The 15,319-nt window shown below is 36.2% G+C and overlaps 1 protein-coding gene across 1 annotated transcript in view; it reads right to left on the reverse strand.

Annotated features, from left to right (window-relative positions):
• The window catches only part of CSMD1 (CUB and Sushi multiple domains 1), a 1,155,040-nt gene that overhangs the window by 404,380 nt on the left and 735,341 nt on the right, over positions 1-15,319 (reverse strand). Inside the window, exon 7 of the mRNA XM_054063646.1 lies at positions 10,763-10,840. Within this exon, the coding sequence (XP_053919621.1) occupies positions 10,763-10,840 (78 nt within the window). The remainder of the gene's footprint in view (positions 1-10,762; positions 10,841-15,319) is intronic.

Consider the following 15,319-nt stretch of genomic DNA (forward strand, 5'->3'; position numbering starts at 1 on the left):
GTACTTATCAGTGCTTATCCCATCCCGAGGCAGCAGGAGGCAGCAAAATCTTAAAGGGAAGAAAAAAAAACCTCAACTAAACAGAATTGCAGAGCTGTGGGCAACTTTTGTCAACAAAAAGAAGATTTGCTAAAACAAAGTACCTGCCAAAGAGCCTACCAAAGAGTCTGCACTGATGAAAGGAAGCTATAGGAACAAGCAGCAATGAAGCAAGCAAGCAAAGGCTACCATAGCTCTTACACTCACTGACTAAAACAACCTAAATGGCTCTTTACCATAGACAATGACCGGTTTTAAGACCTTATAGAAACGTTTGTATAGGTAGACCTGAAGGTTATATCCACATGAAAGTTTTTACATTTACAAGTAAATGTGGAAGAGTTGTAAACCCTCTTTTGTCTGGCTTTTCAGCAGGGTGGTGTTGGGCTGAATGGGTAAGAAAGTAGATAACTCACAAGTCACATCTGTGCCACACATGATAGGGATCATACATCAATTCCTCAGGCAGGGATAAAATCGTGGAATGTGTAAAACTGAGCTCATGTCCTATCGAACTTTTATATTATATCCAGAAAACTGTCCTCCTTTGTCCTCCAGAAAATTTTTTGTCCTTAGAGGACATTAGGACCCCAGTGGTGCCTTTTGTTTGGTTGCTGCATAGTTACAATAAAAACTTAATAAAAACCATAGAAGAAAACATTGTTTTATTCCTTCTGTTCTCTATATATGCTTGATCAGTCTCGCCAAAGAGTGAAATTTGAGTTCCCATGCCTTTGATCGATCTGTGACATTTATCCTGAATATTTCAGCTGCAAGGTCATATAATTCCTCTATAAAGCCTGAAGGAGTAATGTCTAATTACACATTCTAGAGACACAAGTGGATGGCGAAACATGAGCAAAGATCAGATAATTATCATAGACAGGGCTGATAGTTTCAATGGTCTAAAAGTCGCTCAGCAATGTTGTTTTAAAAATTCCTCTTACACTTGTACATTCCTTTATCAATCAGAGGCTATTAGGGATTAAATTTTCCTTTTCAGGAGTCTGCCGTGGATTTATTTATTCATGTTTAAATGTTATTAAATGGAAATCATTATTGTTTATACATGCCATTCACTTTTGAGAGAGATAGGAGAAAAAAATCCAGTTCTCCGCTCATAAAACGTTGAAGACGATTTTCCAGGAAATATATTATCATTGCCATACTGCAAAACTTTTATTTGTTACAAAACTGACCTTTATGGGTTTTGTGCACCTAAAAGACTTTGAAGTGTCCTGTCCCTGTAGTACTCTCCACTTCCAGAGACCAATGAACATCCAGACCAACTGAGAGCTGGTCTTTCCTGTACAACCATCTACTCTTCTTCTACCAGGCTTTCTGAAAGAAGAATCCAGTTGCCAAATTCAAATACACATGGAACAAGAGCTGGATTTAAAGGCAACTGTCAGAAAGTTCGAATGAACCATTAGGGTCTGACAAGAGAAAAAAGAAAAGCATAGAAACCTAAGACAAAGAGAGACACTGAGATACTTAAGGAGAAGAATTGCAAACAGTATGCAGAGAGATCAATAATCATAAAAGATAATAAAAGAGAGCTGGGAAGTGAAATGGAGAGAAAAAAGAGACTAGCACATGGGAGGAATGAAGGAATAAGGAGATGAAGGGAGATGGAAACTCTCTAGTCAGAGTCTGGGATTGAGAAACCATGGTGTAAAGACGTAAGGAGGGAAAAATATGTGATGACGAGGCTGTAGCATAGGCTGAGCAAAGACATTCACAAGAGAATAATTTGGTAAAGCATCTAAGTTGTGGTTAGTGAAATGTTTCTGCGCTGTGGTAGGTTGACCCCTGCCAGCAACTGAGCACCTACCTGGTCTTCACTCACTTTACTACCTTTCCAGTGGGACAGGAGAGAGTATTGGAAGAGCAAAATTAAGTAAAAAACTTGTGGGTTGAGAAAAAGACAGTTTAATCAGTGAAGGGGGAATAAAAGAGAAGAAACAAAAAAAACCCCAACCAAGTGATGCAAAGGCATTGCCAGCTACCATGCACATACCTCCCATCGCCTGCTACATTTTCCCTCCAGCAGATTAATGCCAATCAAAGCCTATCTATCTTGGGAAGACTACCCATAGTATTTATTGCCAAACTTGGTGGCCTGGAACACCTCTTCAGTCAATTTGAGTCAGCTTTTCCAGTTGTGTCCCCTTCCAAACACTTGTCCATCCCCAGTCTACTCGCTGTTGGGCGCAAAATGAGAAAAGAAAAATCCTGGACACTGTGTAAGCAATGCTCAGTATCAGTCACAGCTCTGGTAGGTGTGTTACCAACACTGGTTTGGTCACAATCTGAAACACAGCACCACAAGGGTTGCTCTGAACAAAATCAAGATGAAATACATACATTAAGACAATAAGAAATGGGAGAATAAAACTGAAACACTCAAAAATTGAAATATGATTTTATAGAAATAGACTGAAATTCCAGGCATGTTCTGGTTTTACAGTGACAGTGATGTGAGATACAAGCTCTGCCTCTCTAAAAAGTCTCATCCTCTGTCATGAGAAACCCTGTCTTGCACATCAGCACTTCTGCTGCAGGACTAGACCAGAAATTACTGTGATTAGTTTAACTGAAAAACAACAAAGTAAAGAATTCAAAAACTATATTTTAAGTGTTCAAGTGCTTTTGAACTTTCATACAGCAAAATGTAGAATCAATTTTTAATCTATTCCATAAGTACAAGAGAGTAATATTCCAGCAGATGGTGTTTCATGGTGTATATTTATACTTAAGGTAAGTGCTTGTCATTTATGACAAAGGAGTTTATTTTAGCTTCTGCTGTTCCGTACTGCAGATGCATTTTCAGACTTCAGAAAACAAGGCCTGGTACGACTGAGAAAGAAATACAACTTCTCCGTAAAAAAACAGGTTTCCCAGGCGACTTCAAAAACATGAAGGAAAAGCTGATATGGCAATAAAAAGTAGCATCCTGAATAAAATAATATATGCCACAGGAAATGTCAGCTTAGAGAAACCATACTGTTTAACTCCTGGTAATTCGATAATTCACTGACTTTATAGCTCCTCTAGTAGAGACATTGAGCGTCAGAGTTCAGTTCAAAAACATTAAGCTAGGGAAGATGTGCATGCATTTTTCAGACATCTCTTTTGGTTGTGCAGGAGACCTTTCATGTTAGGAGCTTGAAGCAGAAAACAGTGAGAGAGCGAGGTGACAGAATTCAAATAGCATCTTGCATTAGCGGAAAAACACAGACTTTGAGATATAATTATTTGCTGCTAGATTAAGCTTTTTCAGAATTAACCATTTTTAATTACCATTATGTATATTAATGCTTACATGGCTTTGATATATGACGAAGAGATCTTGCCACTCGTGCTTGAGTTCATACAGCTTGTAAGACAGGAGCATACATACAAGCCAGAGTACTACGCTTACAATCCCTTCTTTCTCAAGTATGCTGACATAAAACAGAAAAAGTTAGTCAAGAATTTGGTGATTTTTCTGGATTGTTCTTTCTTTTTATATTTTTAAGATTATGTAGTTGAGTAACTATTTCCTCTTTTAAAGCACAACAATTCAATTTCAGTAGAAGGACACATCATGTTGAATAATCCCTTCCCCCTGAATCAGGGGCTTGTCCTTTCCTTCCAAATATATCCCAATGCATTTGTTTCTATTTTAGTTCCTTCTTGGATTTTTTGATCCCATTCAAAAATATTTCAAGCTCTTCAATGTACATTACTGAGGAAATGGATGTATTGTTCAAGTGTTGTGTAAGTTTTTTCAGCCTTTTTTTCCCAGGTGAAAGGAGGAGCGAACTCAAACTGATTTGAAGCTGATAAATTAGCTGTCACCAAACAAAACTCCCCTGTTCCAAACACATCTGACACTGGCACTTTTCAGTTCTGCTCAGAAGAGCTGCAGGAATAGATACATTCCAGTGTGACAGACTAACAACTGACAGTGAGATGCTACGCCAATGCAGTCGAAATTATTTTCCAAAGGATTTCACAGTGTAAAGAACAAATTCTGAAGAAGGAAAATAGTACAAGACCTTCTATAGAACTCTTAAGATATCCTCCCACAACCTAGAAAATAGGTTATAAATACATATTCAACATGCACGAACAGCCAGTGTTCAACTTTTATTACCACGATATTAACACTGTGGAAATCTGGAAATCTCCTTGCAGGGGGTGGGAAAACTGAATCTTGATAGTGAGGGTATCTATATTCTTCAGCACACCTTCACTGCATAGAAGTGTCATACTTCTTACTGTAATTAAAATTGGTTTAATGTTTTTTATGTTCCAGAAGTCTGAATTCACTCACCCACAAATTCTGATTGCTTTCATAATTTACATACCTTGTTTTAATCCCCAGAGATTCATTTTGCCAATCTATTTACTGCCCACATCTGTATTTTTAACTGAGTCTGGGGGTTAAGCCAACAAAGCTATATAAAAGTATTAATGTTTATATTTTAATTCTTTATGAATAGTTAACTTATACAGAGCTTTAATTGCTAAAAAAAGACTGCTTATTCTTAAGTCTTTTACCATGAAAATAACAGATTTCAATGTTGGTTTAGCCTATAGTATGAACGCTCATTTTAGATCATCAGTAGTGTTCTATAACTCTATATGAAAATTATGTAATGGTAGTTTCAGCTTCCTACCTGGATAACAATTCCTTTTAACTGTCCATAATTCAATCAGATTACATCTCGTTTTACATATTTTAATAAATGCTTTCTTCTGGTTATTTTATTAATTAAAAATGTAAATAATTTATTAACTAATTGATTAAGCACCTTTTTTTTTGCTTGTAGCTGCAAGTAATGCTTTTCTTCACAAATATATTTAGGTGGTAGCTCTCTTCACAGCAAGAGTTTTCCATAGTATTTTAAAAGATATTTAAACTCCTGCTGTGATAGGGGCTTATTTAGAAACACCAAGTATAATTTACTAAACTGATTTATGAAGCAATTTATATAATCTAGTAAAAAAGCACTATAGAACTTCATTGCATAGGGATACTTATCTTCTCTGAAGAGCCTAAATTCTTTAACACTTGGCCAACTCTGTATTATTACATTCTATGATAGAACATAGTATATCACGGTAATTATCCCTTCTGTTTTATTAAAGCTTTATAAAATTGTTAAAGGTTAATGCCAAAGTTATTTATTCCTACTGCCTAATTTCATTCCATAATACTTAGTAAAAAAGGAGATAGAGTCATTAATCTCTTATTAGACATATGGTAAACGGTGTAATGGAATATTATGTGTTATGTATTTTATCTACAATTGTGGATAGGATAGGATAGGATAGGATAGGATAGGATAGGATAGGATAGGATAGGATAGGATAGGATAGGATAGGATAGGATAGGATAGGACAGGTTGGAAAAGACCTTTAGAATCACTGACCTTAACCTAACACTGCCAAGTCCACCACTAAACCAACTCCCTAAGCATCACATTCACCAGTCTTTTGAATACCTCCAGAGATGATGACTCCATCACTGATATATCTACCAGTAAACATAGAAGATACTGAACAGATGTTCAACAAAGGTCAGAAAAGAGCTACAAATAAATCCTGTTACTTTTTACCCTTGTGTTGCAATGTTTTATGAAGAGCTTAGGAAAGAGAAGTTTTTAAAAGACAGTGGTATTTATAAAAGGAAATCCTAAGATTCCGTGTTGAGAACTTTAAACATACAAGATCAAAAGCATAGGATCTTTCGATACATAACCTCCTATAATTAATTGGTTGGTTTGTTTTGCTTCATGTGTATTGGCAATCAGTCCTATCAACAATGCAAAGTATCTTAAATTACATAAGGATAAAGTATAAGATGCTGTATTTGATTATTTTAAACCTATCTACGATCAGAGCATAACTTTAGAGTGTGCGATAGCTTTCGTGTTGTTTTATTTGTTTATTTGAAATTGGACACTGAAAACCATCAGAAAAATTAATATTTAAGAGTATTTCTTGATTACCACTTGACCCCAACATAATACACGATAGCTGTGAAAACTTAAAGTCATTAAAAAATGGAATTTTAGCTGTGAAGATTCAACGCACAAAAAATATTTTAGAACTTTTGCTGGATTTTTTTCTATTGCGTGTGCAAATAATAATATGTATTGTTACACAGATTTTCTTGCTTCCTAAAATAATTCGGGAAAAATGTCTTAAAAATTACTTACACAACAAAATAATTTTGGGGAAACAATGAAGAAGACAGATAGTTTAAATATGAAAAGAAATAGTAAGAAATTTATATTTATATCATGGCAAGCTATACATTTCATTACAAAAAAAATAGTAGTTAGCAATAATTTTACATTTATAACTGTAACTTGAGATGACCACCAGCAATTGTTGTACGAGTTTGTTTACACATTGGTTTGTAATTGATTTCTAAGTATTGATCTTTTCAAAACACAAAAGTTCTTAAATAAATTGTTCTTTACTAAGGAATAAAAATGAACCAGTCAGAAAATTACGCTATTAAATGCTATTGTGTCTGATATTGTCCTTCTTAGGGAAATAATCTTTCATTCACTGAAGAGAAAAACTTTTACTAGTCATCGTTTTGCTACTATCAAAACAAATTTATCAGTAGCCAAATATTAAGAAGACAAAATTGCCAATTAATTAAAATGCACAGAATATATCGGTAAGCAACCAAATTGCATCCTCAAATTTTGCCATGAGCACATTTTAACTCTACATTGCAATATACTAAGACATTTTTGTCAGTTACACAATAACAAAATAAAGAATGACTGCTGTCATTCTTTCTTTCTTAAACAGAATTAGGAATGTAATAATCCTGTTTTGGTATCAATCACTACAGTTTCAACAGTGTCTGCCAGTAATTCACCTTAATGTGCTGCAAACAATCAATAGTTAGTCTGTAAAATAATTTGTTCTCTGGTTCTAGACAGCAAAAAGCATTGTCTTAAAAATAGCTCTTTTAATCATATTTAGGGTGAAGAACTGTTTGGATAAACTGTGGAGCTAAGCTTTCAGAGGATGTATTAATCTTACTCTAAACAAAGTCACACTCTTCAAACCATTTAACATGTGTTTTTTCTGATATTCTGAAATGTATGATCAAATAATACTGCAGAAGCCTGAAATGGCTTTAGTCAAGTTTAAAACATTTTTACTCAGTGAATACCTACAGATCTGTCACGTTTAAAAATGGTAGTTCACAGACTAAACACTTTGCAAAGCTAAAGTCGCTCAATATTCAGTAACTACTATGGACTTTTAACATGGTGCAATATATACAATATTTTTTCAAAGAATCTAATTTTTTTCTGTTAATCTCTGTTGCAATTCCACAATCTGGACATTCCCTACAGTTTGCTCAGTTGTGTGACTCGAGCCACAGTCCATACTGCATTTTGACAAGAGCAAACTCAGGAAATGGGCTCTCCCAGCTGCTTCACTCTCGTTGATGCCATCCCATTCCAGCATTATTGCACTGAGAGATTTGCATGCCCTATGTAAACTTTATGAGCATCTCTGTTTTTCATCTTATCTCAGAAAATTGAAATTCCCTGGCATTTGCAGTGAGCTTGCTGCATTCCTGTGCTTTATTCCTTCCAGTGGTGAAGGAGTCTGGAAGCGGGATGCTGCCCTGCGACTACAGCATTAGAGCTGAGGGCATTAGGGGCTGCCAGGGCTGTCTGCTCTCCTAACCCTGCTCAGCCCCTGGGCTGCTGCAGACCACACCGGAGCCCAAGATTCACACAGATGCTGAGTAAGAAATCTATATTTATGTCCCTACCTTCCCAGTGTCCCATAAACTGTTGTACTGAAGCAATCAAGACCTGTACTCGTTCATCCTTTGCACGTGGAGTGACCAAAGGTAACTGCTTGGTTTGTATCAGAGGCTCAGCTTGAGAAGGTAAACTACAGGAGTCTCCTACTTGCATAGAAATAGAGCCTTTTGTTATAAAAGGACTGCAGCTGCCTAACGACGGTCTGTCCTCATGGTCCACTTCATGAGGGCTCTCCTCCTCTTGGATGTACAGGATGCTCCTTGTACAATCTCTCTACTATAGAGTTAATGCCCAGGAGTTGGGAAGCAATAATCACCCTCTGACAGAGTCGCTGGGCAAGAATATTACCTTGTAAGTGAAAAAAAGTGAGTAGACCGAGCCTGCAACTTAACAGATGGACACCAAACCAGATGTAATTTGATTTACTTCCACTAATGAGATTCATAAACTCTTCTCCTTGCTCCTCTGAGAGATTGGCTTCAGACAACTAAGGTGAAATACGTTTGGCATTGGATTTGGCCAGTGTTTGTGGCAGCTTAAGCACTAATGAGGACCAGCTGTGAAAAAGTAACCATCAGAGCTGCCTCTCCATTTACCTTCTCCCAGTTTAGTGTTCCAAAACTTTGCCAAGTGGACTGTTTAAGCTCTCTGTAGGCCAGCTCACACTTTGGATGAACCAGGGCCATACTTCAGTTCAATTATCTTTCCCACCTTTTTCCCATTTCCTTGAATAAATTAATCATAATTCCATTACATCTGACCAAATGCTAAAGGTACTAACTAGCAAATACCTCTTCTTTCCCTGGGGAGTGACATAACATATAATGATTTTTTTTTTCCCATAATAAATTGACCATTCACCAATATATTTGCTACCTGACTCTTTATAAAGGATGGTACAACAATTGAAAGAAAGCATTCAGGAATCTAAGCAGATTCATGAGAAGAGGAGTGAGATTCAACTGTGCAGAACTGAAATACTGTTCTGCATCCCACAAGGAATTATCAGCACATTGGCAACATTTTCTGCCTAAATCCTAACAGAGTTGTGCCACTGTGAAACACTTTCTGCAGCTGCTCACAGGTTGCGATTGGGAGGAAGAGCTGTGGGAAACCTGCAGATCTTGGGGTTGACAGGACACACTCACAGCATTTGCTGTGCTGGTATTCATATTCTATCTACCCTTATAAAACAAAACACAAAAATAAGCCTCCTGATTTATAGACAGATATTCTTAAAAGATCTAACATACAAAAATGAGGACAGGTGTAAGTCTTTCTAGGGATTTTCTAATTGACATCAAGTGACAATTGCCATTCTTATCAGTCCCCTGAAGTTGAATTTCCAATTATTTTTTCATCAACACAATTACTAGCAAGAAACATGGTTAAAAACTAAAGGTTTTCTTTATAAAGAGCACCAAAATATATTTGAATCCAACTGTATTTTATCACTTTTATAAGCTTCATATATGTAAAACTAATGGGAATAAAATAATAATGCACTTCTGAGGTTTGTGTTGAAGAGTCATACATGATAATAAAGCTTCACAAGTCAAAACACAAAGAGAAAAGGGACAAAAGATATTACATTTGAAGAAAACTGTAGGCTGCTTTGTAACTTCCTCCATAGCCTGTCTTACTTCTACTGTCTGTAATTAAATGTGGTGTCTGACAGTATGTCCTCTGAAAATGTAGCAAAGATCACACAGCTCCCAGAAGTAAGTCATAAATAATGAAATAATCCCCCATTCAGGTACAAACACCAAAGAGATGGATCGACTCTTTCTTCCGTACCTTGTATAAAAAGTTCCTTTTGAGTGCCACACAATCAATTTGCAATATTTAAAGTAGGAAATTGTCATGGCTCTGGTTCCAGTGAGCATATCAAAACACATACTTTGCATCGAACAGTGCACTGCAGAAACACAGAGACCAAATCATATCCCCTAGACAATAACCTTCAAGAAACTCATTCTCTCTGTATCGGCAGAAGAGCACACAATGAGGCAAACAGAACCTGGGTTTCACTCCACTGAGTTCAGTGTTATTAGATGAAGAATTAATTAATTCAAATACATCTTAATCACTATACAAGTACTTTTAATGGTTTGGGGGTGAACGCTGGCTTAGCCTTTGGCTTTTTGAAAGGGCTAAGATAAGCTCTCTTTTCCAAAATATAAAATTATCTTGTGTTTTTCTTCTTTCAAGACTGCCCTAATTAGCGGAGTAAGAGTTCTCAGGCTGCTGCTCACATTACCTGTTGTTCGGGGACAGTGATAATCAAAAAAATAACAGCCTTATACTTCCATCAATAACATCTTGCTTTTACCCTTACAATATATGCAGGGGGAAAGGTGTAGAGGGTCTAAACAGATGTCATTCCAGAGTGCACGAAACATGCATTGAAGGGAAGCTGATGTTCTGATCTTCGCCTTTTTGAAAAGCTGGGAATTACAGCAGTTTTTAACCCCTGCTGTGCTGCATCACAGGATTGGACACAGTTTGGCAAGGAGGCAGAAGAATTGGAGCTGTGATGTTAACTGAGGGGGGAGGAAAGATTGGGAAGTATGAACTTAGATCCAGAAAATGCTAAGATAATTTCCCTATCCACAGTACTAAATTGATAAAGTCTACATGGTACTACTCTGCTTGGATTTGATAACTTGCCCTGCATCTCTGAATTCTAAATATCTCGATAGATATATTTTTTTTCCCTCAAATCAATATATTTCATACATTACAACACCATATTCTGCCTTCTACACCCTCAATATTACCAGCGGAGTTCTAATTCAGTGACAATTGAAAGCATAATATCCATTTCATGACCATAGTTTCCCGACACCTCTCTCTTTAATTTGTATATTTGATAGACCTCAAAAAGATATATGCAGTCACTAATGGTATAAACAACTTACAGACAGAATTTTTGTGGTTACTGTCTTTGCTGGGCAACATCTTGACTCCTCTTGATTTCAGTTCAATTGCTTTTTTCACTGAAAAGACAAGGAAACAAAACCAAGATAATTCATTATTAAACCTTGTAGAGAGGGCATACAGCAGCCAAATCGTACATTACAATAATACAAAGCTACACAGGAATCCGACAAACAGATTGAAATAGCTGCAGTTTTTGTGATGATCCAAATATAGTTTTACAAAAATAGAGCCATTTCTCATGTTTCAGTAGGTGCAATTTTTAAACAGAAATTATCAGGATTCGCAATATTTGGAATTCAAGTTACCTTAGGGTCAAAGAAAAGAAAAAAAAACAATCCTAATCACATCTGTAGGTTTCCAATGTTTGACCAAGCATATGGCAAAAATCTTAAACATATTTCTTACATAAAATGTACAGTACATTAATACAAATATATGAGGACTAAGCTTTAAATTTAATAAACACATCTTTTATTTGAATCACTTTTCAGTAGTAGATGGGTTTTTAATTCAGTTTCGTAAGGTGATTAAGATTGTAGGATCACAGTATGCTACATTCTTTGGTTCACCTCACATTTTTTGTATCTACGGGGCAATTTCAACTGAATCGGAAAGAGAGAGAGAGTAAGAGCTCTCAAAGGGACAAAGTTTTGTGAGAAAGAACAGGTGCAGCAGAGGTTTAATATCTGTTTTCTCTCCTTAGCCAGCTGAGCGGCTGACAAACTCCCAGCCTATCACTACTAAGCAGTTAAGGCACCATAGGAGGGATCAGGAGCAAAGTAAGAAGAGAAATGAGAAGAAACTAGTGCACTTATACATTAAGGAACTGTCATGGTTTAATCCAGCAGGCAGCCAAACACCACAGAGCCACTCAATGATTCATATTAAGCAGTTTTCCTTTCTAGAGCTTGACGTGGTTAACAAGTTTTAAATGCAATGACTTCTTCTGGATACAAACAGAAATAAAAAACAAACTCAAGTATTTTCTTCTAAGAAATAGCAGTGATTTTTTTCCCTCATACTATATAAACCAACACCACAGATTAACCGCTATATTTTTTGTCAATGTATGGGATAAATTTTATGATTATTACACTCTACACTGATCTGTACGCAAATATTTTTAAGAAGTGAAGTAATTGGAAGAACAAGTTAACTTGTCATAGAATCATAGAATAGTTTGAGTTGGAAGAGATCTTAAAGACCATCCAGTTCCAACCCCCCTGCCATGGGCAGGGACATCCCACTGGCTCAGGCTGCCCAAGGCCCATCCAACCTGGCCTTGAACACCTCCAGGGATGGGGCAGCCACAGCTTCCCTGGGCAACTTCTGCCAGTGTCTCACCACTCTCATGGTGAAGAAATTCTTCCTAATGTCCAGTCTAAATCTGCCCCTCTCCAGTTTGTACCCATTGCCCCTCACTACAAGCCTTTGCAGCTGTCCCTCCCCAGCTTTCTTGTAGCCCTTTCAGGAAATGGAAGGTTTCTATAAGATCTCCTCTGAGCCTTCTCCTTAGAGATCACATTAAAAATAGTGATTTCATAGTATTTGTTTCTATATTTGACTTTTTCTGCTCTTGTAACTTCAGAGTGAAGCAGGCACTGCAGAAAGTGCTTTTAGTTCTATGTGCATTGCAAGTGCAGACATTTATGTCTAAACCTGGAAAACAGCTGTTCGAATGATCAAAGATGATTGAAACACAATTGTAGCTACATGAGATGAAATGGATTTGATAGCGTTGTGCTGTTTTCTTTTCTTCTAAGACAGGAACATATTATTCAGAGACATCAATGTAGCCAGTAAGGCTAATATCCCCAAGGGCTCCTGGAAGGGTAAACATCATGGGTATGATTTTCTTAGGACTACTTTCTTGACTTAGATGTTAAAATTTCTATCAAGTGCTGCCTTGTGTTCTGGTTTTTTTTTTTTTTTTTTGGCTGCATAACCAGTCTGTTAAAATTACTCCATATTTAACAGAAAATGAACAGCACAACTCTTGTAATGAATACGTGGGATATTGTCTGGAGTTGTGCTCCCTTCGCCAGCATGAATTTCACAATTTATTAATATCTGTGTCATGTAAAACACGTGGGAAGTTCCTTGAGGATTCTAAACTCACATTGTTCACTTTCATGGATGAATGGTAAAAACATTGAGTTATTATACAGTGGACAAAGAAAAGAACTATACTTCTCTCTTTCTCTTTGACATGTGACCCTGTTTAAGGGTGAAATTGGCATTCATCACTCAAACTCCTCATAGAACTTCACTCTTGAAAGTATTTGTTAAACATACTTGAAGCACACTTCTCAGGATTGGGGAAAAAATTACACCCATCAGCTTCAGTTTGAAATACAGTGGATATAAATTGAAACAAGAGAGGTTCTGATTTGATATATGACATTTTTTTTCAGTATTAGGACAGTCAAGCATTGACCAGGTCCTACAGTTTCCACCCTTGGAGATTTTTCACATGTCTAGAAAAAAGCATTCTGTATCTTTCTGAATGAACATTAGATAGGGGTTTCGCAATACTTAAGATCAGTCATCTAAAATGTATGTTTTATGAAGAGAAATTGCTACCTCAAGGGGGCAATTCATCCCCTCTAAGACAGCCACAATGAATCATCCTCTGGAGATGCCTTTTCCTTTCAATAAAATGTAACAGAAACTCATATCACCTGCTGAAACTAGATCCTACAATTCAGACAGTAACATTAGATGACATGAGCTTTTATGTCTGGAAAACCTTAATAGCCAAGTATAGATATTTGTGAGACACAGGGATCCATGATGTTAAATGGGATAATTTGAGACATAAATACCAAAATTCTGTCTCTATTACACTGTTTAAGTTTTGGCATGAGACCTGCATAGTATTTTCTTCTAGTTTTTAATAGAATTTAAAAAAGTATATCTTAAAAATGCAAACTGTTCAACCTCTGCAAAAGAAATAGAGATCACTGAACAGTTTGGTTTGAGTGAACCAGTTAAATCTCCTATAATATAAAGGAAATACACTAAATTGAAAGTTTTGTAACCATTTAAATCCCATTTGAATAACTTTTCTCAGCTACTTCTTTTCTACTTCCTGATTGCTCTTTCATTAACAAGGTTTTCCTGATTTCAAAGATGATTTGCCATTTAATAGCAAGTAAAGAGGAATGAGTTTATGTTAATAAAGTCAGATATGAACAGCACTTTCCACCTTTTAAGTGATTACTTTTTAAATTTGCATAGCTTTCCGCTGTCTCCCCTTAAACATTCAGTTAAGCTAACTGAATTAACTTCATCTTTTTTGTTAATCATAACTTCAAGAGTCTTTTGGAGATGAGACACTTTTTCAGGGAGAAGGGCTGAGCTAAGCACGGAAAATCTAAGACAATCTTGTCAGCCTACTGGCTGCCACTGGTGGTATTCATTAACTTTTTACTATAGCTAAATTAGAGTCAGCCATGAAAAAAAACATGTCTGGCATTATTCAAAGGGATCATGAAAGTTAAAGTGAAATTTCTGAATGGTAAACCTCCATGCAAATCTATTCTGATTTTTCTGGACCTCTTAGTTTCTAATATATTTGAACCCCTGTGAAGAAAATACATTTTACTCCAATTACTATTACCTTGCAGAAAAGATTCTGACAATTTAGCAGAAATATAGTTTCAAGAAAGGATCAGAATCACAAAACAGTTGAGTTTCTAAGGGACCTCTTGACCAACCTGCGTGCTCAAACAAGACCACCTAAAGGCAATTGCCCAAGATGAACCAATGAGTAAATTTTCAACAGCTGGTAACAATCAGGAAAGTAATAAAATAAAATAGGAATGAAGTATTAGAAAGACATTCCCTATGTATTTTGAGGCTATTAGAAAATTATTACTTTCAGTCAGAAAAAGTGTTTATAGATATGTATAGTACAGACATATATTGTATTCTGACAAATTGTTGTTTGTGAAAAAATACTTCCAAGAAATTACTATGAAATATTTAAAAAAATGTTATTGGGTTGCTTTAAAATAATAATAATTGATATCTGTATCTGAATAAAGGAGGTTTGATACATTTGAGACCTGCTGCCATTCTGCCACTGAAAAAGTTGTCATAGAAAGCCTATTCCCCTATGAAGTTTCCTTGCCCAAGGTATTTGAAGTGTAAAATACAACTGGAACACTGTCTGTATTCACTTAAGTGAAGAGTAGAGATAAAAAGAAAAAACATTAATTATTTTAAATATTTGTATGTTCAGGTAAGAAACACCTAATATTGTTGAGAAAGTTCAGATAAACAATCATAGAATTATAGAATGGGTTGTGTTGAAAGGGATCTTAAAGTTCATTCAGTTCCAACTCCCCCCTGCCATGGACAGGGACACCTCCCACTACACTGGGTTGCTCAAGGTCCCATCCAGCCCAGTTCCAAACACTTCCAGCAATGGGACATCAAGAAGATCTCTGTGGACAACCTGTGCCAGTGCCTCACCACCCTCACAGGAAAAAAAAATATTCTTCCTAATACCTAATCTAAATCTCCCCTCT

This window comes from Cuculus canorus, chromosome 3 (assembly GCF_017976375.1).
Source record: "Cuculus canorus isolate bCucCan1 chromosome 3, bCucCan1.pri, whole genome shotgun sequence".
NCBI lineage: Eukaryota > Metazoa > Chordata > Aves > Cuculiformes > Cuculidae > Cuculus > Cuculus canorus.